Source organism: Neopelma chrysocephalum, unplaced genomic scaffold (genome assembly GCF_003984885.1).
Source record: "Neopelma chrysocephalum unplaced genomic scaffold, ASM398488v2 Primary Assembly neopelma1_43, whole genome shotgun sequence".
Lineage (NCBI taxonomy): Eukaryota > Metazoa > Chordata > Aves > Passeriformes > Pipridae > Neopelma > Neopelma chrysocephalum.
Window position 1 is genome coordinate 23,699,996 of NW_020897702.1, and position 27,073 is coordinate 23,727,068.

General features: G+C 38.2%; 1 protein-coding gene across 4 annotated transcripts in view; it reads left to right on the forward strand.

Annotated features, from left to right (window-relative positions):
- The window catches only part of TSPAN9 (tetraspanin 9), a 172,437-nt gene that overhangs the window by 64,304 nt on the left and 81,060 nt on the right, over positions 1-27,073 (forward strand). For 2 of the 4 annotated variants that reach the window (XM_027677685.1, XM_027677684.1), the window contains one exon: positions 13,654-13,733. The exons of 1 other annotated variant lie outside the window; for it this stretch is intronic. In XM_027677685.1, coding sequence (XP_027533486.1) covers positions 13,671-13,733 — 63 coding nt within the window. In that variant the 5' untranslated portion in view covers positions 13,654-13,670. Of the gene's footprint in view, positions 1-13,219; positions 13,734-27,073 lie in introns of those variants that run through there. One more of the 4 variants, XM_027677683.1, reaches the window with a different exon arrangement.

Below are 27,073 nucleotides of genomic sequence, written 5' to 3' on the forward strand. Positions count from 1 at the left end.
TATACTCCTGTATGGAATTCACACTACAGTAGGAAAAAAAATGACAGAACATGGTGATGGGAAAGACTGGAATTCATTGTGTAATTTCTTCTGTTAAAGAAGAAATTTCTTCTGTTAAAAGAAAACATTTGTTAACAGATTAGAAAGGATAACTACTAAATTAAGTCACACAGATCAGACAGGCTTTATGATCTGCAGATAATTGATAGGATAGCCACCAACGCGCTTGCATGAAAAATGGGTAGAGCCCTTCCCAAATCTTCGTTCGCGAAGCCTAGCCATGAATTGATAGGATGAGGATGCACCAATTTGTAAAATCTAGCTATGATAAGAAACACATCTTTTTTCCCCTTCTCATCAGTGTGATAGCAATTTCAATTTGCCACTTTTTCACTAGTACTACAAGGAGTTCCGTGTCAGTCTTTTGCAGTCCAAGGAGACATTATGCTTTGATAAGAAATTCCACAACCCATCTTTGGCACCAGTAGCTGACTCAAGTTTTGGATATTAGAATAAAATGTTAGAATCACAGCAAAGTCTAGGTTGGAAGGAGATGCCAGAGAGCACATGGTCCAAACTTCTATTGAAAGCAGGGCCCCAGTTCAGGTTATCTAGGCTCCCGTCAAGCTGAATGAATATTTCCAGTAAGGGAGATTCTACCATCTCTCTAAGTAAGCTATTCCAATTTTTAATTGTTCTTCACAGAATTTTTTTTTCATTTATATCCAGGACAGCGTTTTCCCTGAGCAGTTTATTTCTATTGCTTGTCCTGCCAACATGCATACTTTTGTACCACCATCTTCTGTAACTGCTTTTTAGTTATTGAAAGACATTTATTGGCCTTCTGGAAAGTGAGAGTCTTTTACATGTTAGGCAGCACATCTGTCCTGAACTTGGTGTCTGCCTAAAGCCCTAATATTAACATTTTATGAGGTGAAAGTTTTATTTCAAAAAAGTGTATAGCATCTCTTGAGGGTATCTTAATTTGGAATCCTGTCCCTAAGCACGTATCTTTTCTCTTCTATAAGAGAAGTCAATGCTTTAAGTTTTCCCAGTACTGAGAAATATGTGTCAACAATGTGTATCTGGCTTTTCATTTTGAAGAGTCCCTGGTTGCTTTAAAAATGTGGTTTACAGATTGTGCATAAGAGCTACTGGTGACCGACCTGTGAAATCTGAGAGGGAATCTGGTTGACAGAACTTTGTAGCAGTGTACCATGTCAGGCCTTCAGTCATCTGAGGGGTTTTTTTTTCACTGCTTGAGAATGCTGGACACTGTGTAGAAATCTGTTTTGGATTATTTGGCTTTTGAGCATTTGTTCTTTATATTAAAATAAAAATAACTGGATCTTAAATATGAAGGATGTTTAAAATGCGTGAAGACAGCTCTGTGCTAGACATTTTGAAGGGTCTGGTGCCTGGGAACAATTTGTTAGGGAACAACTCAAAAGGAAGAATTCATTATTCCTCTCTCCCCCTTCTCTGCCTATGCCTTGGTATAGATGTAGTCTTTTATACTCAGTTAGATATCATCGATATGTGATGGAGACTATATAAACACAACAAATGTATTAAGTAGGGACAAAAGTGAGACATCCTTATAAATGGAGCTAAAAATGCTATGGAACAGCGATAGGCACTCTTTGGGAGGCACTGAACTGGAATAAGGTTTCTTTGAAATGATCAAGACATTTTCTTAGTCTTTTATTTGCAGCTTAATACATAAGCCTGTCATCCAATCACAGGACAGATGCAAAGCATCGTTCTGTTTGGAAAAATATTCTGTGTAAAAAAGAAACTCACCTTGCAATTCATCAACTCTGTTCGCTTTGTATGTTTGGAGATCTGTAACTCCTGATTCTGTTGATTAAACTTTTATTATTTTTTGTTTCCTTTAAACCTAGAGTTCCAGTGATACACCTGTTAGGGAGTGAGAAGAGTTCTTTTCTTCTCTTTTATTTTCAGTCCTAGACCCAATTACTTACCATATTACAGTTTCTGAACCTTTGTTTTTTGTGTATGGGGCAGAAAGCATCCAGGTTGATTTAAAAAGAAAAAAATACAGGGAACTGAGCTGACTTAATGTAGCAATCCTTGGAATACAAGAAACATGGGATTTCAGAGTGCAGTTCACGCACTCAGATTTTGGTTGGAATTGTGTGTATTTGAGTACTGTATTTCTTCAAGAAAAGAGAAAAATACAGAATCTTTTCATGATTGTATCTGCCAAATTATCTTGCTTCAGCTTGCAGTAGAAGGAAGTAACACCATTACTGATAAATGTTTAATATAACAGTTTCCATGCTATTGGAATAGAAGCACTAAGAACTATACAAGAGAGTCCTGCATTAAAACCATCAGCACAGAAGAAGGTGGGGGAGGAGAAGACTGAGACGTGGTCAGTCTAGAAAAGTTGGGTTTCAGATATGGGATAAGATGATGAGTTTGTAAAACTCTTCGAAAATTATCCAGGTGGCTTTAAACAATTTTCTGTGACTTCTGGGCAGATGTCTGGCAGAAAAGGGAAAAGTGCACATAAGAAATGACTATATGAGAAAAATAACACAGAACGAGACCCTGTTGGCTGGATAAAATCCAGGGAACAAAGTATCTTTCATGTTAGGGGCATTGATGTCCAAACTTGCATGGATCTGTTCTATAGACACTGGGATTATAGAGTTAAAACAACAAAAACAATCAAAACATTACCAATGGATTATATTATTGTAGATTTACCTTTAGCTTGTTCGCTTGAAGGGGAGAAATCTGGAATGCCTTTTCAGTAAATTAGTTTGGGTTTAAAGTTGGTCTAGACTTGGACATTTAGGAGAAAAGAGAGAAAGATCATATACATATTGTTGCTATGGACATCAAATTTGACTCCTACAAGGCATATTTGGACCAAAAGGAGCACTATCTACCCTTACATGATATTGCATTTTCTAAGCCTTTAGTTTAATTCATGTTGTTTAAAAACTCGTCTGGATACCCACCATTGACTGAGCATTTATGGCCATGTATTTGATAGATTCCTCTGAACCAGTCTGCAGAGCATAGTGTGAAACATCATGTTGGTTGCTTCTGAAATAAAATGCCAGCATCCCAATTAATTTGTAAATGGAAAATATCTGCCTGTGATGAATTAACAAAGTGCTGCTTCTAAAGGCCAATTGATATTTCATACCATAACTACTGCATAGTTGTGAAATACCTAAGTAGATCAGAGTAGATTGAAGGACACAAATAATTTTCCCCTCCAAAAGACACTTTGTTTTTGTCTTTCGGATGCCTCTATGGGGAATTTTTGCAAGGTTCTTAGTTTCTGATTGCTGATCGAGGGTATCTATCTTGGTTTTCTCATCTCTGAGAGACACTGATGGTACAATTAAACTTTTTCAAAACTGAAGTGAATGTGGGCTTGGCTTTTGGGAAAGAGTCAAACATGCTTGCATCTCTTCTTTGCACCCCATATTAGGCTCTGAATGCCTGGTATTGCAGCTAGCACACAGCATTCTCTCCAAGTGTAAATGAGTCCTCCATAATGCAGATAAGGTTATAAAAATTATGTTTTGTCATTATACTTCTACCTTTATAAGAGCTCATTAATTAATATACTCTAAAAAGTTAAGTAGCTCCTACTGTAAGTCAGAGAATTGAACAGCTGCATGATTTTTTTGTGGCTTGACAGGCAGGGTCACATCAAACTGTACTCTGATTTTTTCCCTTTTCCTTTCCTCCTTTGTCATTTTAAATCTCTCACACCCTTGTAATAAGAGCTGACACCGATCACAAAGCTGATGAATAGTAGCACCGTTACATAAACTTGCTGGGTTATAGTAAGAGGTTTACCTTGTTTTCATTATTACACCCTTTCTTGTGTCTCATGCAGAATAGATGAGAACCATTTAGCCTCGTTCTTGTGAGATGAGTAAGGTGGCTAAAATATCTACCTCCTCTTGGGATTTAAATCCGACTCTGTTGTTGGCAAAGCAAAAAGCATTAATTGCATGACTGTTACGTTACAGGCGCATCCTATTTTAAATGTTGAAGTTCACCACATTCCACCATTCACTACACAACATGGAAGAAGCTTTATTGTGAAACAGAGAAGCTTCATTGCAAGGGCAGGTGCAGATGCTCAGATAGGATTGTTTTTGTAAATCTAAAGAGCTTCAAGACAGGAAGGAATCTGTGGACTTTGCTCTGGGTAGAAGTTGAGGAAGTTTGTTGAAAGCCATAAAAATGAGTCAAGCCCAAATGGGCAGGATGGAATGTGGCTGTCTTGCAGTGGTTTGATCAGAACTTAAGAAGTGCTGTTAATGGCAGTTAAGGTATATTCCATTTACCTTGAATTACTCAAAAACTATTTCTCACAAATTCGGGAATGTCTTCCTTCAAAGACAAAAGGAGGTATGTGCAGGGAATTGTTAGGCAGTGTAGCTTGTTGTCACAGTTGGTAGACCTCAGGGAGGGCCAGGAGTGAGCTGGAGGCTAAATGGCTGTAGAAACTTGATCCCACCTTTGTTTCCAGACATTTCTGCCCCTGGGTGATGTTGAGGGCCCAGCAGAGGGGAGCATGGTACTGTGACTTGAACTCAGCCCTCTCTGCTGACAACCTTCATCTGTGAGGCTACTGGCCCTGGGCAGGTACTTAATTTATTTGGCAGTTTGACTCCTTTATGGAAGTTGTGTCTCTGACCTGAAGGTGGGACCTGGGATCAGGTTTTGCTTGGAAATGCTTCTGGTAAACAGCTTTTTGATAATTCACGTCCTTCTGAGGGCTGACTCTTCAGTAAGGCATTCAATCTGCCACTTTCAGTGGGTCTTAAATTGGAGGCTGGGGCAGGTGATGAGTTAGTGGGTAAGGAGCCTAAAATAATGGTGCAAGTTTGCTGCCCATTGAAGACATCTGGGTCGCTGCCAGCCCTGACACAGTGGTTTTAAATGTCCCCATTCATAGAATGACACCTGTTTATGCTTAAGTGCCAAAAAATGAATATTTTAGCAACGAAGGAATTCACTCAATTGTGAAAGGAATGTGCTTAGAAATGTTGCTTCATGGCATAACTGAGCAGGTTTCAGAGATATGTGCTGCCTTTTAAAATGAATGCTTACATCATTCTCTTGGTCCTTTCTTTGCACAGAGCCATTCGTATGAGGGTTTTTTTAATTTGTTGGTTTTTAAGTTTAATAGTTCTGCTAATACATAGACACCAGCTGTCAGTTAATTCAAAACAGCAGACTGCTGGTGAAAGAGCCTCTTTGGAACAGATGTTAGAGAAAATCCACCTCATTTTGTCCAAGGGACTTGTACACATTGGACACAGTTAGAAGAGTTATTGTATTAATGAAGTCCTGCTGCACCATCCAAGAGGAAGAAGGGATGCCATCTCTCATGATAGGCAAAAACCTTTGGCTGTTTAATCTGTAGTCAATATAGAAGTAGTAAAAGTCTAAACTGTCATTTAAAGTGGGAGTGGAAGAGAAGCACCCAGATCATGTACTTTACCTCTGCAAAAAATAGATGTTAAATTAGAACCCTTCTCACTCTCTCGCCTCTGCTTTCTTTTTTTGGTCTTTAATTTTTAGAGCATGGTTTTGGAGGTCTGATTTGTGATGTTTCATCCCATGGGGTATTGGGGATATGATGTTGTTGCCTTCCTGCCTCGGGTTGACAGCTTTCTGGCCCCTTGATCTTATATTCTCTGTATGTAAAATAAAAAGCACTTCCTTGCATATGATTTTTTTTGTGTACTGGGAGGGGACAGCAGTTGTACCACACATTCATTTGCATCATTGATGGCCAAGGCTTGATTTGGTTGTGTTAGTATCTTCACAAGGAGTCCCTGACTTGAGGGTGGTCTTATTGATGACTTTACAAGAAATTAGTATTAAACCAATGCTGTTGTAGTGAGAAAACTCCCTTTCCTCCTACAGGTAAGATACAAATTTAAACTACAAGGGTTTTCCTGTTAGGCTCTGAAAAGTTGAACATTTCAGAGCCAAATTTTGAATCTGAAATAGAAAAGCAGATTAGGGATGATGAAAAAAGGTCTGTTGAATCTGAGTAACCTCATTTTCATAAAGATAAGGTGTTGATAGATACAGAATTGATTAAATTAATTTTGAATTTGAATATTAACTCCTGTGTCCTTTGAAAAGAAGATCTCTTTATCAGCAGATTGGGAAAGATTATGGTATAAACATAGCTCAGTCAGAAAGAAACCCTAAGATGGTTAACTGAACTTATAAGGGAATTAAAGAGTTTTCAATAACAGGAGATGGTGAAAAGATGAGTGTTTAGTTTAATGAAGGACAAATTACATGAGATGTAATAGAGGATTACAGAGTGATGAATTATGGGATGAAGATGAATACCAGGATAGAGGACAGAGCTGGAAGGCTTAATAATGATGGTGAATAACAGGAAGATGCTGTTTTTTTAACATAATGCATACCTATGGAACTCACAGTCCTGAGATATTGAGGCTGAATTCTCAGCAGAATTTAAGAAGGATTAGCTGTTGATGGAGATGAAACAATGTATTAATTGTTATAGAAGCGAAAATAAACACCCTGCAATTAAGCACAGATTCTTATGCTAAAAGTCATAAACATACTGTTCCAAAGCATCTGGTATTCTCTGCTGCCCAGCAGGAGACAACTATCTACTTGGGCATGTGCTGTTCTCTTGCCCCTCATATTCTCTGCTTTTTCTCACCTACTAGTGGGAGAGTTGGTAAGGTAGTTTTGGGACTTAACAGAAAAAAAAGTCCAATAATTATTTTTTTTTTCAGAGTCAGCTGTTAGTATCGGTACTGTCTGTTGTATGGGTTCACTTGCTCTACGTATGTACAGTGCCAAGCCCAAGAAGACTCTGATTTCCAGAAATTCTCAGAAACAAACAGTAAAAAGACTTTCTGGATTTCAGTTCTTAAAGGTGAAACTAGCTATGATGAATTGTATTCTAACATAGTATTTAGAGTACTTCTTTCAGATCTAGCATATTTCATGATGGTGTTTGTGAAGTGAAAAGATCTCTGTATTAGTGCAAATGTTTTGATTTAAAAGCTTAAATGTTGGTAGCAGGATTTCTATTTTCTGTTCTGTTTTTCTGTCGCTCTGGAAACTCAAACATTCTGCTCAGTTTGAGGGCCCCTGAAGGCCAACTGGTGTGAAGGTGTGACATAATCACAATTCCTTAGCTTTCAGACCTCATATTGCAGTTTAATCCTCATGTCGCATATCTCCTGTGCATTAGCATATCAAGTCATCATTTGCATTTGATCACAGTGGGTTAAGGTTCCTGACATGATTTACAGCTAATTCCTTTGCACAATTTTGAGACAGGATCTTATTCTGTCTCTGGTGTGAAATCCTAAATGAGAAGTCTCAGCTACATATGTGTTGTTGGCAGTAAATGATTTTTAGTGGAAATCCCAAGGACCAAATGACACAGAACGTTTGGCACAGTAGAAAGTCTTACAACAGGATCTTATTTTCTTGGTCATCCATCCAGTGAGGACTACTATGTAGGAAGGATAAACTCTTTTTATAAGTGTATGTTAGGATAAACTAGCAAGTATTAATTTAGTCCATTCAAAGAGATTTTCCCTCTTTTTTTACCTCTTTGCCTCGGGGAGACAAGGAACATTACTTGTCAGAGGCAACCATGAACTGTTATGCAAGTGTCATTGTGTCAGAGGAAACAGATTAATTCATTTCCTTTCTAGCAACAATTTCAAGAAATATAATTTCTCTGGGTCAGGACTGATGAAGGTGGGTGTTGAATTGAGATGGCTAGACACTCAATTCCTGTATCTGTAAGAACAGATTAACTCCCCATGGATCACGAACTCAGTGTCTCCTCAGGTGTGCTCCTTCACGCGGTTCCTGCATCCTGGAGGGCTGTCTTACTCCTCTCTCTCTCTACCAGGCCTCCTTTTCCTTCAGGTCTCCCAATGCTAGGGGAAGACCCAGAACATGGAGCCCAGCCTCTAAGAACCCATCTGTGTTTTCTTTCCAATTTATGCTGTATGCACATTTACCTGTCCCAGATAACCGAAGTTACAGTACTTCTGTCTGTTTCTAATGGAATACTTTTCTTCTTGGAAAATGAAACTGTGTCAAAGGTTAAATATGACTTGGGATATTTGGTTCTGAAAAACACAGGCAGATTTCAAAACTTGTCTACCATACAAAGTTGTCCTTGAAACCTTCTTTGTTTCTGTCCAATCCCATGATGGCAGAATGCTTTGGATTTACAGGATGCAAGCTGTGAGCTTGGAAGGTCCTAGGATGTGTTTTACAACCCTCAGAGCATCCAGGATTTGCTTATAAATCCTGTAGCCTTGGTAGACCTGGGAACTCCAGGTATTTTGGCTCACTGGTGTCTGTAAGCTCTTTGTGGTGGAACCAGAAGCATGGAAGTCCTGACAACCCCATGGTTTTGTCTCTCATGTGATCCTAATCTCAGTTCTTTTTGGACACTCTTTTCCCTTCAAACTTATTCCAAAATCAGTGGGTTTTGATTTTTTTTCTTTTCTTTTTTTCTTTTGATCTGAGGTTTCAGCTGTATGCAACTGTATGCCAGAACCACAAGCTGTTCTTTCCAACTCTTGTTCCATAATTTTCTTATGGCCTTCCAGTATTCGAAGCAGTGACTGGAAAGCTGTAGTCACTGAGTTTATACTCAGCAATCTTGATTCTTCATCTACCTAGTGTACCATGATGAAGGTTTGTACAATTGAATTCTTGGTCAATATAATTCAAAAGAAAAGAACGAATTTAAGAACCATATCTGTCTAACACTTGGTAGCATATGCATTTGTATGTCTCTCTGCAGGGCTCAGTATTGTTCTGAAGTCATGTGGCAGGGTTACTAAAACTCATGATTTCTAGAAATAATTAATTTGGGAATGGTGCAGTGGTTAGTGTACTAGCTGAGGATATGCGAGGCGGAGATTTAGTTTGCTTCTCTGCCAGCCACTTCCTATTCATTCTCAGCAAGCGTCTTGGTCCTCGGGTTCCCCATAATTAAAACAGTGACAGTAGCATTATCCTACCTAATGGAAATTGCAAGGTAAAATATGTAATAAGTTGTAAAATGGCTTGTATATTGTGGTGACTGGAGTTTTTGGTTTTCCTTTTCAAAAACTAATGGAGTTTCATATTTCATATTCAGGAATCATGGGAGACATAACAAAAGCTTAAGATATTTTTGCTCAGTGTTCAGTATTTGTTCCTGTTCTTGCCTATTGTAGTTCCTCTCCCTCTCACTGAGTCAGCAAGATCATTTAAGGGGAACGTCTTGTAAGATGGATTCGAAACTTCTAAAAGGGGAAAAATAAATGTAATTTTTATATATTGCTGATATACTTTTTATATCTGTATTATGTTGCTATAAATACATGGTTATAAATACGTGTATAAACTTGGTCAGGGTTTGCTCTCTTTTGCAGCATGTTTCCAGAAGCTAGTTGTGCAAAAACAGCTGAAGAGGGCAGAAACAAACAGAGGGTTCGGGCTGGGTATAATTGACACTCAGGTTCTGGTGAGATTAAACTAAGAGCTGAGAAAAAAGATTAAATACTTTGTGACTTCCACTGAAAAGTGAAGTTGTTGGAATCTATACTTTGAAGACTGTGGTAGACTGTTCTCAGGAGGGAACTAAGGAAATAATTTTCAGTAGGAGAACCAGCCTATGCCTTTCTGGCCATAGTACTAATACTCTTTTCCATTTTTTGGCTACGCCCAGTGTGACATCCACTTTTATACCTGGTATCTCAAAATGACCTAAGTTTTTACCCTTAATACTTGACAGAGCCATTTAGATGGCTGATGTTTATTGCCTTGTCCCAGGCATGTACGTGTGGGACTGAAATGATTTTCTTGATATGGAGGCATCACTCAGCAACAAAATTCTGTGATTCAGTAATCAAACATTAATGATGTACAGAGAGAGCTTTTGAATGTTTTTCATGCCCTGATTACTAAACAGAGGTAAGGTCTGTAGTGAAGCAAAACGTGTTTGTCCTCATGCTGAGGTTACACTCTCGAGTGGGACCGCTCTAAGGTGCTGTTGAGTGGCCTGCAGCAACACCTGCTGCTGAATTCTCAATCAAAGTTAGAGTTAAGTGCAGTGGTTGGTCAAAACACAGCTGGACAGACAGGTTACAGCTTTTTCACCATGTATTTTTTCAGCAAATAAGCAGTTCTGGGCGATTTATTAACTGAGCTACCTAAACACTGAGTTAAGAGTTCCAGCAGGAGGAAGTGGTGTCTATCTGTAAAGCTGCTCCATGGCTGCAAATTCAAGTGGCGGAAAGTTACTGAAGCTTGTAAAGTGTCCCTGGTGGCAACAGCATAACCATAAGAGAGTCATATGTTTTCTTACTACGCAGCGGGAGGGGAGGCTGATCTGGAGCTGTGTTTTCCCTAGTGCTTGTTGCTCGAGCCTGCATTTTGAAGCTGGCTATTAACTTTATGTGTGTCTTTGGTTGTTCGTGCTGTAGACCAGCTGTGGAGATTTTTTAATGGAAGATACATTACAGGTACTGATAAAGTAAACTAATATTTTGTAGTATTTGAAGGTAAAAACAGAAAACTAGAAAACTTCAGTAAGGTCTAAAAAATGAAAACTGGAAAAAAATAAGGTTGGAGGTATAGTTGTTTTGCCTGTTTTTTCTTTTCTTTTTTAAACCACCAATAGAAAGTTTCCACTATTTATGAACTAGGACTGGCTTTGTGGAGATTTTTTTATGTATTACAAAACATTCTTTTAATTTTTTAACCTTGAGGAGGGCATATTAATTATTGTTGTCATATAGCTTCAATGGGAAGGCAAATATTTATATTGCATTAGATTTTACAAGTGAATAGCAAGTTTTTTTTCTGTAGCTAGTCTATGTCAGTATAAATTTTATGGCAAACTTAAGGGTGCAACGGGAAAAAATGCTTTAAAATACCTGTGCACTCTCATAATTTTTTGGGTGAGAGCTCAATTTTGTGTGAGAAGTGAAAACCATTGAAAGTGTGGTTTGCTGCAGCATAGGTTTGCAGTGGCATAACTTTACACTTTCAGTAAGTGAGTTTCAAACAGAAGAGTTTTTTCAGACTTCTAAATCCATACTCAGACTTGTGTTTGAATGCGAGTTATGTGCCAGGCTCCCGTGTCCTAGGCAGGTACCTGGCCTTGACCCACAAATCACTTCCATGTTTTTTTTCTGGGAAAGTTGATTCTTCTTCAACTGCTCACGTTGAAGTTTGTATGTGAACCATAGATGTGGATAGAAATGCCCCATTCTGCTTTGGTTGCTGCTAATTATTTTTTTTATCTGGATATTTTGTGTGTAGCCATTTCTGCTATCATACACAGTTCTGAGCAGTCATCTTGCAGTCGTCTCTCTGATGGACACATTTGATGCAGGCAGTTCTGAAATTAACTTTTGAAAAGCAAAGTAATAAGCACTGTTGATACAGGCTTGGGCCTGCCTGTTGCTAAAATGTTATTCTATAGCAGAATAGGTGAGAGACTGATATTACACATACAAATGCTGGGTATTTCATGGCATGAAGTACTTATGGTTGAGGGATCTTTTCACAGAAAAAGCCTATCAAGAAGGGTATAGCAGTGCTATAGGATGTTGACTCTGATGTTGTTACATAAAAAGTATAGAATTTTAAGAGGCTTTTGTGTATAAATGTCTAAGATTGCATAAATGTTATATTATCTTTTCTCAAAGATACCTGATACAATAATTAACAGTGCATTTTAATGTGCATGTGAAAGGGACAGTTGAAAATGGTGCAGAATTTTGCTTTTCCTGGTAGCTGTATTTCTTTCATAGTGGCCTCCTAATACGGTTTCTTTAGAGACAAAAAGAAAAGAACAATCTGTATTTTAAATCTGCTATAGCACTTTGCACCATCAGTGCACTGCTTTTACGCTTATGACAAAATGACAAATTTGGAAGCACCAGGCGTGACCTGAAGTATTTCTCTTCCTCTCCTCCAGGCACTTACACGCATATGCACAGACACGCATGTCCTCTCTGTTTTAGAGTCCTAGCAGGCATGTTGTGCTACTATGTGGAAAAGAAATGTAGCATTTGGGTCAGTGTTTCTAGTTCACAGACTACTTGTGATGTAAGATGGCTTATTGCCGTGCATAAGAATAATCTCTGATATACTAGTTAAATAGAGTGTAAATAGCTGCGGGTTCAGATACTTTTACATTTCAGGAGTTTTAAGAATTGATTGATGACCCTGTAAGAGGCAGCAGCTCTGCTTTTCTGGTTATGGTTAATTATATCACAGGTAAAGGTGTGATTATGTGCACGTATAACTGAGACGTGCCTATTCAGCGTATGCTAAGTGCTAGCCTATTCCAGTTCCTTGTCCCATGGCATTTGTTTAAGCCAGGAAAAAAAATGTAACTCACTGTTAATTTAATGAGCAAGGAATGCTCTATCTATAATGTCTATCTAATCCATACTTTTCCTGTATTATATTGCATTGAAAGAATATCACTGCCTGACAGTTCTAGTGCATAAACAGCTAAACAGTACTTGACATTTAAAGAGATTTTCTGTTGTGCACTTGTATAGTCAAGAGTAATTCTAATCCTATTAAAGATATTATGTCATGGAGGCGTGCCCTGCAGGAGAAGGCTTCTGCTAACTGGCCCGATGGAAAGCAGAGGGGAGGGGCGAGCAGGAGGGCGGATTTATTACTCGATAGTTAGGTCAGGGATTTCTGTGGGAAATGCCCAGTGGTTGCAGTTGCCGATGATTTCACGGCAACAGCAGTGAAACACAGAGTGCACTCTGGTAGCTGGTTACTGAATGAGACACTGCGAATGGGTGGAAAGAAAAAAGACAGCGTGTGAGAGAGAGTCAGAGAGACAGAGAGAGGGAAGCTGAGAGCAAGGAAAGTGCTCCAGCTCGAGGAGAGTCTCCCAGGTGTACTGCAGAAGCTTTTTGGAAATGGATGCAAGGACCATCTGCTGCCTATAGATTAGAAGGCTGTAGACTAGGAGTGCAGAAAAAGAGCTTATGGCTCTTTTGAATAAAAATCAAAGTTCTGCATAACTGATTCATCAAGATAAATCATGAGTCTTCTCTTGCATGGGATATTAATGTGTAAATCCATGCTTCAGATAGACAGAGTACAACCTACATTGCTCTAAAAAATAAAACCAGCAAGAATGCAGTGAATAAATTCTGCAGTGATTATCTGATTTATGTACGAAGAAAAAGAGAAGCAAAACACAGACAGCTCTTATCGCACTGTGGCATTTGCAAGGCACTGCATTTAATGCTGAGAGATGCTATACATTAAATCTGACAACTGTGAAAAGAGAGATCATGGAGAAGTCAAGTAGTGAGGATTCTTCAATTCACCGGAGTCCATCTTTGGATAGCAAAGACTCAGATTTTGCTAAACCTTCTACCTCAGGGAGGCAATTTGGTCGAGGTTTTACTGCAGGAGCTTTCTATGGTACAACTGGATCACGCACACAGAGCCACACTGGGGTCGGAACCGGGACCGGCGTTGGGACTGGAACTGGCGTAAAAAATGACAAATACAGTGCACCCAAAGGCAGCAAATACGTGGTCTTTTACCTGGATCTATCCTTTGTTTTCCTTTTAGAATTTAAGAAGTGCAACATGGCAAGAGGCTGCCTGTGTTGTTTGAAATACATGATGTTCCTTTTCAATTTAATATTTTGGGTGAGTACTGCCTTTTCAGTTGCCTTCATCTGTTAGTGTATCCTGTACTGCTGCATTATGTGTATGGTGCATCTTTGAAGCAGTACAGTAAGTTCGCTCCTCCCCTCCCTCTCTCTCATACCTGCTTGGAATATTTTCAGTGTTAAACTTGTGTCTATTGGGAAAATGCACATGCTTTCTATATCTTTATTGCTACCTGGTTACTGTAGTTTGACTTCTAATCACTCAGACTTGCTGTTCTAATGTGTTTTGAACTGGGTTATCTAAGAAAGGGCAAAATTGTTGCCCTTTAAGGAAGAGCAGAATAATCGTAGCATTAAAATCCTGCAGTGGCTGGACTTTTGCATTCTGTTGTAATGCCTTATGTTGCAAAAAGCTGCAGGTTAATTTTTGAAGTATATTTTAATTGTCACCATAAATCTCATTTGCTTTTTGGAAACTTCATTTGACAAACTTCTTTTTCATTTGAAGGAAGTTCTGCTCCATTTCTCCAATTAAAACCAGTAAATTGTGTATGTTCTAACCTCTTAAGGTCTCAGCATAAATGTGAAATGCCTCAAATGGTGAAATAATCTGGATTCAGTTTCAGCTGCAGTTGTACATATTGGTGCGTGAAGTTGGAGACTTGCACTTGCTTCTCAGGGATCAAAATTGGTTTTCCTCCATCAGCCAAGAGGCATGAGGAGTTGTAACAATGAATGCCTCAGCAAGCAAGTTAAAAACTTAATGGCTACTTTTAGCAAAGTATTGTCATATACAAGAGAGGGAGGAAAAGTTAAATCATCTAGCAGCTAGGCATCCTTCAGTACAGTATTTTTAAGGAAATTACAGGCTAATTGAAATACTGAGTATGCATGAATATAACCCAGTATGAAACTGTTTGCTTAGTTTGAAAGCAAAGGTCACTGCTTTCTTGATGGTTACAAAGCCTGGGCATGTGAACAAAATCATTCATGGTTGTGATCCAGAAATATACAGTAAGCTTCACAAATAAATAAAAACACCGTCCCTGGATTTATTTTGGAAAAAGGGGCATTAGCAGTCTGATTCAGATAGCTACCTCTGGTGTATAGATATCATTGTTCAAATTAGGAATCTTACTAGCAGGTCCTGTGTTTATCTTGACCCACTTACTGAAATAACCTTTAAGAGCAAGAGTTAATGGGAGATTTGGTACAGTGTTGAACCGCTCACGCAACAGTGAGCTTTTATCAGTAATAGACTGGAATGCTACAATTACTGAATTTGTGGACATCTTACTGAAATAGAAAGATAGAACTGATCACTGAAGAACATCTAATCAAAGTTCACTTATGATTTTCAATTTTTTTTTCTTTTTCTGTACACAAACCCTACTAGAAAGTTGCCTTAACTATTTTTGGAATAAATAATTTTAAACATACCAGATTTATATAAAACTGGCTATTTGACCCAATGCTGCGTTATTTTGACACCTTGGAAGTGTTTTTTTCATATCTATATGTGGTGACTAGTTTTGGAAAAGCTTTTTTCTTATTGTTACTCATGTCCTCTGTGATCAGTCATTTAGGTGTCTCTCACCCCTCCCCTCCTTAGATGCAACATCTTTCTTTGATTTTACCTTCTTCCCAAGCAGCAATTTTCTTGACTCTGTATCAGACCTTTAGAGTCCATTTTTATCATTCCTTGAGCTCATACAAATATTTCAGACTTCAACTGTGTGCTCATCTCTGTCTGCTCAGCTCCCACTGGACATTTATACAAACACATTGCTTTGTAGGTTAAAACTAGCCTACCATCTGGAGCAGTTCTCTAGTGTCCTGTGCTTCTTCAGTTCTTACTCTTACCTCTTAATCCCCTTCACACTCTCATCACCATGTCTTTTGTTGTGAGGCTTATATCACTTTTCTTTCTCTATCCAGTATTCTAAAAATGCTTTTTTGTATGAACCATGCTATACAGAATGAAAATGATACTCTGGCGTGGTAAATCTGAGAGATTATAAAAAAATGCTAAATGCAAGATGTCAGGTACTTTTCAAAGTAGTTTACAACAGAAATTTGATCCTCTGTTCTGGTTTAAATTGTTCAAAAGTCCCCCTTTCTTCAGTGTAGCTGGCTTATACTCAAGTTTGCAAGCCAGAATGATGTTACCATGCATCCTTCCAGTCTTGCTATATTCTTACTTCTGTTTAACTGGGCTGTTTTGTTGTTTTGAGAAATTCAAATTAATAATATTATCATCTTCTCTTACTCATGGAAATGCAAGCTAGAATGAAGCATACTACAGGCAGGTGTTCTGTAGTTTACCACATCTGGCTTCATACCTGGAATCTACATTAGTTCTGCTGTGCCTATCTGACAGGTTTTGAATGTTTGGCTCTGCACGTGCTCCCTGCTGATGCTGCACACGTGCAGTATCTCTCACACCTGCCCTGTACTCTCCTGCTGGTCCAGCTCTGGACTCCCCCCACACCTGTGCCAGTGCCCTTTGCTCCTACTCTGCCCTGAAGCACTCCCTGCTATTTCAGTCCTATCTTTCTTCTTAACTTTTTTTTTCCATTCTCAGGTTTGCCCATTCTTTTGCTTCCTTCTGAATTTCTGTTAAGAAACCCCGGTCCAAACCCATGAAGTTGTGACCTGCTCTTGAGCAGTGACTATCTTTTGTACTGCAAGGTGATTTCTTTTTAGAAAGAGAAGACTCATTTTTAAACATGAAATTTTCTGAGCTGTAATTTAAAGCAGAGTGAGACTCCTGGTCTTCAGAGGTGAGGAGACCACTTCCACACTGTTATCTTCTGGTAAAGGCAAGAAGCATTTTGTTTTGGTCTCTTTTAAATACAGGAACTGGTTTAGGCAACTGGAAACAGAGGTGGGAAGACTGTGTTTCAGGGAGTCTTTAAACAGGTACCAGTCCAGCAGCTGTACAGCTGCAATAGGCAATCCAGCAGAGCAGCTTGGTTACCACAAAGCTGCATTGTTCTGAGCCTGCAGAAGCAGAAAGCACGTCTCATAGGAAGTGTTGTTCTGCCATAGTAAAATGGTTGTGAGATGCTTCCTCTGAAAATGAAAACAGGAGGTGTCCTTTGGCATCCCAGAATGCTGGGCACTATTGTCTTGAATGATTCTTAGTGTTGGCTCAAAGGAGTATGTTCTTCTATAGGAAAAGAGGAACCTATTTCCATTATTTGCTTCTTGACACAGAGAAAGAGACTGGGACCTAATCTGTCCCTCATGGGCCAATGAGCTGTGCTATTCTTTCAGCCTTGCAGCTAACTCATATGTATCTGAAGACATGTGAGTTATATATTAATATTATATATTACACATGATATTTTATGTAGAATATATTTTGCATATTTTAATATATATTAATAGATATGTATACACATGTATAGGTTTTAAGGTGATAGAGAAGTGCAGTGGTTAGTGGATTCTCTCTGCATTTTGAAGCCAACATACTGTTGCTGTGATAACTAAAGTCAAGGGTTGCCTTGTATTGCTTGTGCCCACCAAAATTCAATGTTTCTAAATTAGACTACAAAATATAGCTTTTGAAAATTAGTAGCCTGTGTATTATTTAACCTGGAAGGATCACATGTGAGTTGTGCAAACCAAATTTACCTAAGTGGGGCCTAGCAGTAAGTTGGAACAGAAGGTGTTTCTCCACCATATTACCAAGAGCTTCAGGTATTTCTCTGTATCCCTCTGATTCTCAGCAGTTGTTCATGGCCATCTGGCATTGCTTTCTTTTAGAGATTAGGGGAGTCTGAGCTGAGGGTTAAGGAAGCTTATAGTATTTAATTGTGTGGCTAGGATGATGATTTACACTGAATTCATCCTAAGTGCATAATGTCTTGCAAAGAGACTGGACAACTACAAATGTTAAATGATTTAGTTTGCCTTCAAGAATATTTATGTGCAAACACATACAGAGATTGCAAAGTAGCCAGTATCACTCTGCAGAAGAAATAAAGTATTGATTTTTGCTTCTACAGATAGCAGCTAAATTGTCAAGAAAGGTTATTGCCAAATATAAACATTAGGGTATATGTCTTCCTATGGTAGATTTCACTTCTCTGTTATTAAAGAGAAGGATTACAATAATTATTTTCACCAAATGTATTAGAAAATCTTACTCTTTATAAAATGGAAATTCTATAAAACATGAATTTTTAAAAGAAATTTTGCTCAGGAAATGAGAATTTTACAGGCTCTTAAAAGGGAAATTTAGAAGTGACTGCAATAAGATAAAAAATTCATTAGAGAACTTTGCAAGTAGTCAGTGGTCATGACTACATTTTGGGTTGTTCTATTAATTTAACTAAGGTTAATGAGTCCACATACAGTAAAACATTCATAATACACATCTTGTTAGTTTTTACCATTGCTTAATTTTAATATAAAATGCATTTTATTAGGGGGAATATATGGCAAGATTATTAAATCTGATGTTCTGTGTTTCAATAAGAGCTAAGGAAAAGCTAACCATAGTCAAGAAAATCCTTAATGGGGTTTATTTGTTAAAGTGTTTACTTTTAAACTACTAAAAAAAGTTCTGACAGGAATAATACCTGTGTATTAATATTATATTTATAAGCAGAAGTTATAATTTATCTAAGATAAATGGAGTCAAATTTACAAATTCAGTAATTTAATAATCAGTTTCAAAGTAAATTTTGTTATAGGTTTGGAGCATTTTCCTTTCACTGAAACATAAGTCTGGAAGAGTGATGTCTAAAAATCTGTAGGCATCAAGAGGAAAAGTTGGGCTGGAAACTTGATGGTCCAGCAGTAGCAGCAAAAAGTCAAATTTTTTGCTTATACTCTGTTATTACAATAATGGATACTATTGCTCCTGAAGAGTATTTTGCTGCATTAATTGTTTGTCTAATTTAATCTTATAGTAGGAGAAATTAATATTTTTTCCTGTAGAGTAAAAACAATTTTTTGTGTTTATAAATGAGCATAAGGACAGTAGTATAGCAGCCATGCAGGTCACTTTTACTAAAGGCTCAGATCAGACTAAAGGAGAGGGAGCATGTGCATTCTCTGGGTCTGGCTGCTGTCAAAGCTATTGGTACTGTAAAGCAGCTAACAATTTTAGAATGGTTTACATAAAATAATCCATACTTATTTATGCCAAACTGGAATAAATACTATAGTGCACTATTTAGTTTGAAGTACAAAGCTTTAATGCCTAATTGAACCTGTTGGACAGACAGTTAAATCATGTGAACAGACTTTGTCCCTACACATAACTGAAAATTAATCTCTGAGGTTTAAAAGGGGTGGACAGTTTGTCCCTTAAGTGGGAACAAAATTGCTAACTACAGACAGCGTAGAAAAGGAAACACGTTAAATGTCTTTCTCTTTTGTTGTCCTCCCACTGATACTCCCCATTTTCTGACACAGGGGATAATGACAAGGGGAGACAGTAGGTGGCCCTGGAATGCTTGTCTCTTGACATAATAGCGATATTTACTTCTGTCGTATTTTGACTCTAATGACATAAGTGCGCTGACAGTTGCTGTACAATCCTGTGAAAGTAAGACTATTCAAAAACAACCAACAAACCAAAACCAAATAAAAGATCCCAAACGAACAACCCCTTCCACCCCAACCGCAAAAAAAACCCAACAATTCCCCCCCCCCAAAAAAAAAAAACCAAAAGAAACCAGCAAGACAGTAAATTCTGGAAAAACTATGTTTTCAGTGACATTAGCAGGAGAATACTTTTTTTTTAGTAGAGGCTTGAGAAGCTGTGAAAAGATCCCAGCTATTAGTTTTCAGCTTCCCCCGCAAATGGTATAGCACTGTTGGGGTCCCTATGGAAACATGCACCTCAGTGGGGGAGAACTATTAGATAAATGTTTTAGCATGACAATATTTTGGCTGGGAGAAAAAGGAAAGGTAATATTGAGTTCAACACTGTGGTGTCCTAATGAATATGATGTAAATGAAGTCCATTTGTAACCGGTATGATGACATTATAGAATAATATTCAAGCATTACTGGAGACCTGAGACTAGTTTTGATTTTAAATAGTGAGGTTTGCTTGAGAGTTGACTAAGACTGGTTAATCCAAGTGGAGAGGGCCCCATAATTTGTTTTAGGGTATAAGCTGTTTCAACTTGATAGGGAAGACATAAGAAATGGCATTTTTTGCAGTCATCCTCTACTAACTACTCTTTGCTAGCACCATATTTTATTCAGGTTGTTTTTAGGTATATGGAGTTTTTAAAATTATTTTTTGTTTTCTTTCAGCATGGAAGTGTTTTTACTCTAGCTGTAGGTACGTGTGAGGGCCATTTGTGTCTGTTATTTTGAATAAATGATGAGTTGATTCATCACTCAGGCAGATTTGTTGTATACAACTGTTATAATGTAGCTTGCTGGACAGTTTGTTCATTTGTACAAGAGGAGGTTTATGGTCATTAAAAGTGAGAAGTGGAGTAAGAATTTCAAATTGGAAAACAAATTACAAATTACCCCCTCCAGTCCTCCCTGCCCTCCCCATAATCCCAGAGTGAAATCTTTCTTTAAGTGTGTGACTCAGGTTCTGTTCCTCATATCCTTTATCTGCATGACCTTAAGCAAATTTCTTCAGCCTTCTGTGTCTTAATTCCCTTAACTTTAAAAACAATGATATATCAACTTTCATAAAGCAATGGTTATAAACATGGGATACAATTATTGTTAACTTTGAATAAGCCTAGTAACTGTGATATTTCCTGCTTACTTATGGATTTTTAGACCCGTTTCAGTAAGCTGCTTCTTTGGGCCTTGGTTAGCATGTTCCCTTTTCTGTCTGTTCCTGCTACCCACGAGGGAAGTAGGACTTCAAGAGGCCCATCCAAGGGGGTGTAATCTTTCTCATGTGAGTAGAGGATGAGCTTGTAACTCCATTATCTGGCTGTCCAAGGAGGCATCTAATTTGTTTATTTAAACACTGCTGACACAGAATAAGACCTGGGTAGAAAAGATGGTAGGATGCATTCCAATTTGTGGAAAGTAAAGTATTGTTTATTGGGGTTTTTCTGTACACAAAGTTAGGATGTTCTTAATGGGCATCCAAGTCACCACAGATACTATGGTATACTATAGCTCCTCTGTGTTTATAATTTGTGAAATTACCAACGTTTCAGCAACTTACTGAACTGTGAATAAAAGGAAGAATTCTGCTGGATATCTTGGGCTTTGCTTCAAAAATCTTGCAGAAATAAATAAAACCACACTTTCCAAACAAAGTGAAGGAACATAATATGGCTAAAGGTGTGTTATTAGACAGTGAATTTTTGCTGAACTTGTTGGAAACTTGTCACGTAAAACTTAATCATTTTAATACTGCTTTATAGAAATGACTGCAGACACTGAACGGAATGCAATTTCAGAACTTTCTGAAACAAATTAGCTTTAAATCAACTTAGATCTCCACTCAGCTCAGTCCCTTGCTGCTTAGGAGCAACTTAAATTGCTGAATTTATTCAGCAGAGATAATTGAACTTCCAGTTGTTTGGAAATTTGACTGGAATGATTGTTCTTTCCTGCTGCTTTTATTGAGCTGAGCTGAAGTTCACATGGCTATCCAAACCTTTTTCATATAACTGCTGCATCCAGTGTAGCAAGGGTTGTGAATATTCTTGGGACCTACTGCCAGTTTGAAATTTAAAAGTCATCTACAGCTCATCTTCAATAATGTCTCTCAAAACCTGGCACCTTGGCCAATAGCATTATCACTGCTCAGGTAATGTAGGTAGGGCTAGGTTTTCCACAGGGTTACAAAACATCCAGTAAATGTTTTTTGTTGTCCTTAATCAAATTATAGCAAGTCCCTACAATCTTAGTAACCAATCTGAGCCCATCTTTAGGTGTTTAGTTTTGCAGTTAACATGCTGGTTCTCGTCTCTTACTCAGAACCTCTGTGCTGTCTGGTAACAGAGCTGATGGTTACCCCTTGGAAAGTAATGCATCCCTGGGAAAGGGACGGAAACTGAAGCACAGGAAGACTAGTTTGCCATTTCTTTTATTTCTTTCTTTGCCTTCTTATGTTTGCTGTGTTTTTTTTGTTAAATGCAGGAAATGAGAATTAACTTTTCAGAATTGAAAGAATTAATACTGTTTGAAAATACTGCTTCTGTTTTAGTGGGGAAGGAATTCTGTCCTCATGGACTCCTGAATCCCTTGGTACTCCTGTCTTCTGACTCTCTTGAATGAAAATCCCTTGTCCTGTTTCTAATCAATGCACCAGGGATATGTAATTTTGAAAACAACTTAACCTAGTGTCTTTATGTCTTTCTTCTCATATAATACTGGCAAGTCATGAAGCATCAGAGATTGAATTTGTATCTTTTTATTTCTTTTGTGGATTTCCCCATACTTCTGTTTTATGTGCATTCTGGTACAATTTCTACTGCTGTAGGTACAAATTATAGGTCTGCAGTAGGAAATGATCACATTGCTGTTGATTCTTAAAAGTGTATGACATATTGAGTGTTGCTGCAAGGAATTGAAACCAGCGGAAACTGGTATGCTAATCATTTGTTATAGAATTATTAATTTCTAACACTGTATTGTTGTGACTGATAAGTATTTATTTTTTTACTAGAATAAGTGGTATTTAATGTTTTTTAATCTTTTTTTATGATAAAGAAGACTGAAACAAGACAATACTGGGCTATGGGTGAAGACAAGATTATGAACAGATGACTATAAGCTGTAGGGGTTCATCAGCTTAGCAAATTACTTGTCATTAGCAGAGATGCATTAGTTGCTTGTGTGTATGTTTCTACCACATTGCAAATGTGATGCAAAGCATGTTAACTTAAACCACACAGTTTACTCTGCAAATAATGTATATAATGGTTAACAGTGGAAGCAGAAGGGCTACTTCTGAGTCAGAGGTTTGTTCTTTTAGGCTTTTTAATTGATGGATTAAGCACACTTGGTTTTAAATGGTGCTGCTGAATACTTATATTTTGTTGGTTAGCTGTGTGACTGCTGAGTAGCATGGATTTTTCACAAGTCTCCTTTCTTCCTCTGTATTGTCTTGGAGAGTTTCCAGCTAGTTCTGATCTTATGCAGGTAAGAGAGATGTCTGTCAACAGATTGTAATTCAGAAATGTAAATATCTCATTTTGTCTCATTTCATAGTAGTTTTAAACTCAATTAGTGGTTAAGAATCTTACTGTCCTTTACGTCTGTACCCACTCCTCACATTTTCCACTTCATCTAGCTATTGCTGCGTTCCAAAGTTTGCCTTTTCTTCTGCAGCGTCCTCTGGATGCAGAGACACAGTTAAACTAGAAAAAATAAACTTCATGTTCTCAATTGCTCTTTCCTTAGAGTTTTGATTGCCCCGTCTTCTCTATTTTCACTGCTTGAAGGAATTGATATTACATCTGTTGCCATAATCCTGGAGTGCCTTAGGACCACTTAATGAATTTATCCTCTTGACACCCTGTAAGTATAGGTAGTGCTTTTATCCTCATGATACAGATGGAAGGCTGAGACACCAAAACAAAGAGAATGTCTGCTTTGGAGCACAGGGTAGAGGGGCTGAGAGCTATTAGAGACCAGAACTAGCAAGTTGTCAGTTTAACCCCAGCCAGGAACTAAGTACCACACAGCCACTTGCTCATTTACCCATCCCCCCCACCCCAGTGGGATAGGAAGGAGAATCAGGAGAAGGGTAAGTGGGATGAGATAAAAGCAGTTTAATAATAGAAATAAAATATAATAATAACAATAACAAAATAATGATAATTGTAAGGCAGACTGAGACAACAGAGATAAATAAAACCCCAAAACCCCCACGTGATGCAGAGTACAATTGCTCACCACCCACTGACCAATGCCAAGCCCATCCTTGAGCAGGGATCAACAGCTTCTGGCTGAATCCCCACAGTTTATATACTAAGAATGATATTCTATGGTGTGGAATATCCCTTTGGCCCGTTCGGGTCAGCTGTCCTGACCATGCTCCCTCCCAGCTTCTTGTGCACCTCCTTGTGAGTCCTTGACTCAGGGTAAGTGCTGCTCAGCAACAAGTGAGGCACTGGAACAGGTTGCTCAGAGAAGTTGTGGGCTCCCCATCTCTGGAGGTGTTCAAAGCCTGGATGGGTTGACGGGATTTTGAGCAACCTGGTGTAGTGGAAGGTTCCCTGCCCATGGCAGGGTGGTTGGAACTAGATTATCTTTCAGGTCCCTTCCAAGCCATTCTGTGTTCTGTGTTATCAACATTATTTTCACACTAAATCCAAAACACAGCACCGTACCAGCTACTAGGAAGAAAATTAACTCTATCCCAGCCAAAACCAGGACAGCAGTGCACATGCAGCAGACTTCAGCATAGAGGCTTGTGTTGAGTTCTGCATGGCAGTGCCCATGAGCTCAGAAATCCTGCTGATCACTTATCTTGAGCTTGGGTGTCTTTGCAGCAGTCTTCCCTGCACTTTCATTTCCAGATTAGCTTGGGCAGAGACAGCTTAAATCTGTCTATATCCATGCTGTAGATGTGTCCTATTAAGAGACTTGTACAAAGTTAAACTGAAATTGAATCTGGATCTCTGAAGTCCCTGGTAAGTGTCTTAAGCAACAGACCATCTGTTACGCTCCATGCCTTGTGAGAGACTTCAGAGGCAATTACATACTTGTATGGCGTTGTCCACAGATGCAGAACTCCTATCAAATTTAGGACTTACCATCCTTTTATTTGACTGTGTGCTCCAGAGGTCTAGCATCATGTCACTGACACCCATAAATACCTAGAAGAGTGGAAGTTTTTTCATGACACAACGCAAATCCTAAACCTCTCCACAACCTATAAAGTGTCACTAAGTAAACTGAAGTTGTCTTCTTGAGATTGTCGTGCAGCGGATGACAGTCAAGGTGAAGAGTTGACTATGAGATATCTCTCTTTATGGTGCATGTTGTAATATTTTTTTATTACTCCAAACCAACAAATAATGTATATTCCATAATTAATAAACAAATAAACCAACATAGGATTTAACAGTTACTGAAAGTAATAAGAAGACAAAGTTACCTGTTGCATGGCTGGCAGTAACAGTTCTTCCTACTTTCCATAGCCTCTCAAGCCATATGTTTGTCTTTTACTGTCTGAGCAATGTTTGCCCTAACAGCTTTTTCAGCATGTGGAATTTGAAAAGAACTCTCAGGTGGGATCTTTTTTTCCACTCTCAGCGTCTGGGAGGATGTTGGGATGTCTTTCAGTGTAACACTGGTTTTGTGTCTTATGGGATGTAGTTTAAAATGCGGATAGATAGAGTTGCGTTTGCTCCTGTTTTGTTATTTTGTGTTTGTTTAGGCTCTTTTTTAGATATTATCTAGTCTCTTCATAGAAGTGACCTGTGGAGGTGGCTATGATGTATGATGACCTTAGTGTGATAGAGTTATCTATTACTTTGGCAGGTTGGAATCCCATTTTCTTTGGAAATTTAAGTCTGTCTTTCTGCCATTAGGTAGAAGTGGAAGCTGACACTGTTGCTGGATTTTCTTCGTTTTGTTTCTTAACCTGTTCTTCCATTTATGACTTAATTGAAATAAATAAATGTTGTGATTTATGATTTACTAGATGTTAGTGGTAAGGTGTACCTTATTAGTGGTAAGGTTTCTATAATTTTGTTTTCAGTATTTAAATTCATCATCCCAATAAACTGTAGTGGGGTTACAAGTTAATACCACTGTGCTTGACTTCTGGTATTTTGATTTCTCTCTCATTCATGAGACTCAAATGCAAAACTGGATATATTGGATCACACCAAAAGTTTGTATACCCTGTCTTTCAAAGTAGATGGTAAAGAATGCTTGATAGACACTAAAGGAATTGAACAAATTCATGGAGATCCTTTTGGTCATTTAACCAAAATTCTCTGGCAGTAAGTTCACTTGTTTCTGTGAAACAGAATTAGGTATTCTGTGAAAGGGTACTTCCTTTCAAGCCTTCTTGAATAGATGCTGACAGTTATTCTGAAAAACAGTGAACCCTCCTCCTTTTGACTCGTCATTATTGGTTTTGGGGTTTTTTATTTTATTGCTGGAATGGGAAGAAAAATCAGAGAAATGTAATTTAAAATGTGTTTACTGAAAAAGCAATATTTAGCAATGCTTAGCATAGCATATGTTTAGATCACAGAATCATAGAAAAATTCAAGGTTGGTAGGAACCTCTAGAGAACATCTGGTCCAACCTTCTGTTGAAGGGAAATCCTTAGATTGTGTTACCCAAGGCCCTGTCAAGCTCAGCACTGACTATTTATAGGAAGTGAGATTCTACTCTTGGTAATCTATTCCAATGTTTACTTGTTTTCAGTTCATTCAGTTTGTTCTCAGTTTTCCTTATAGCCACACCAAAAAGCATTTTTTGTCTTGATGGAACTATGTAGGATGGTCTTCAATTTCTTGAGCTGGGATGACCAAACCTGGATGAAGTAGTCAGAGTGTGGTCTAACAAGTGCTGAGTAGAGTGGAATAATCACATCTCCTGATCTGCAGGATATAGTCTTGCTGGTGCTGCCTGAGGCTGTATTTAAATGTTTACACTAATATTTACGTTGTTCTGTGGTGTAGCTTTTAACACCAAGTTTAGAGCAGCAGCACGCACAGCACTTCATATAGAGTTCAGTGAGATGGAGAAGCTCTGTTATGAGGAGAGATATTTTCTTCCTCACTCCTTAGTATGTACACTCATATTACCTTGCTGAAACTAAACGCTTTCAACCTTTTGTTGTTTTTCCCTCCCAAAAGTGGGTCTGACTGCCTTCCCTCCTAGCCTCCCCTGAAGTACACTTCAGCTAAACCACTTCTGCTTGTTTGAGCCATTCAGCAGGTTTTGTAGCCCATCCTGCAGCTCTGTCACTGTTAGTCATACTCAGTTTTAAACTCTGTCCAGCGCAAGTGCTGACAAGAACAGAAACATTGATCTTATCACTCCCCCATCCAAGTAGTTGCAGCATGTGATTGTGTTTTCTGGTACGGTATATTGATTTTATGCATTGCTATATGTGTTACATGGCTTCACAGTATTGTTGGATCTGCTGACTGGTTTTTTTGTTCCGCATTTCGGGTCTGATTAGGGCTCCTGAAGTCCACCTAGTGCTTTTTTTCTCTCTAATATTTATTCTCATTAACATAGTATATATCTCAGAATATTGAGATTTTAGTAGTTCATGGTTTTTACCAGCAGGGCTGGGAGTGGGGCAGGTTAATGGTTGTGGGGTTTTGTTTAAGTTGGGAGTTTTTTTTTAAAGAAAAAGCAAATTTTTGTGTGTGTGCATTCTTATCTATGACATTATTTTAAATGATGCTTTATATTTTAGACTTACATTGAGGGAGGCTGGGA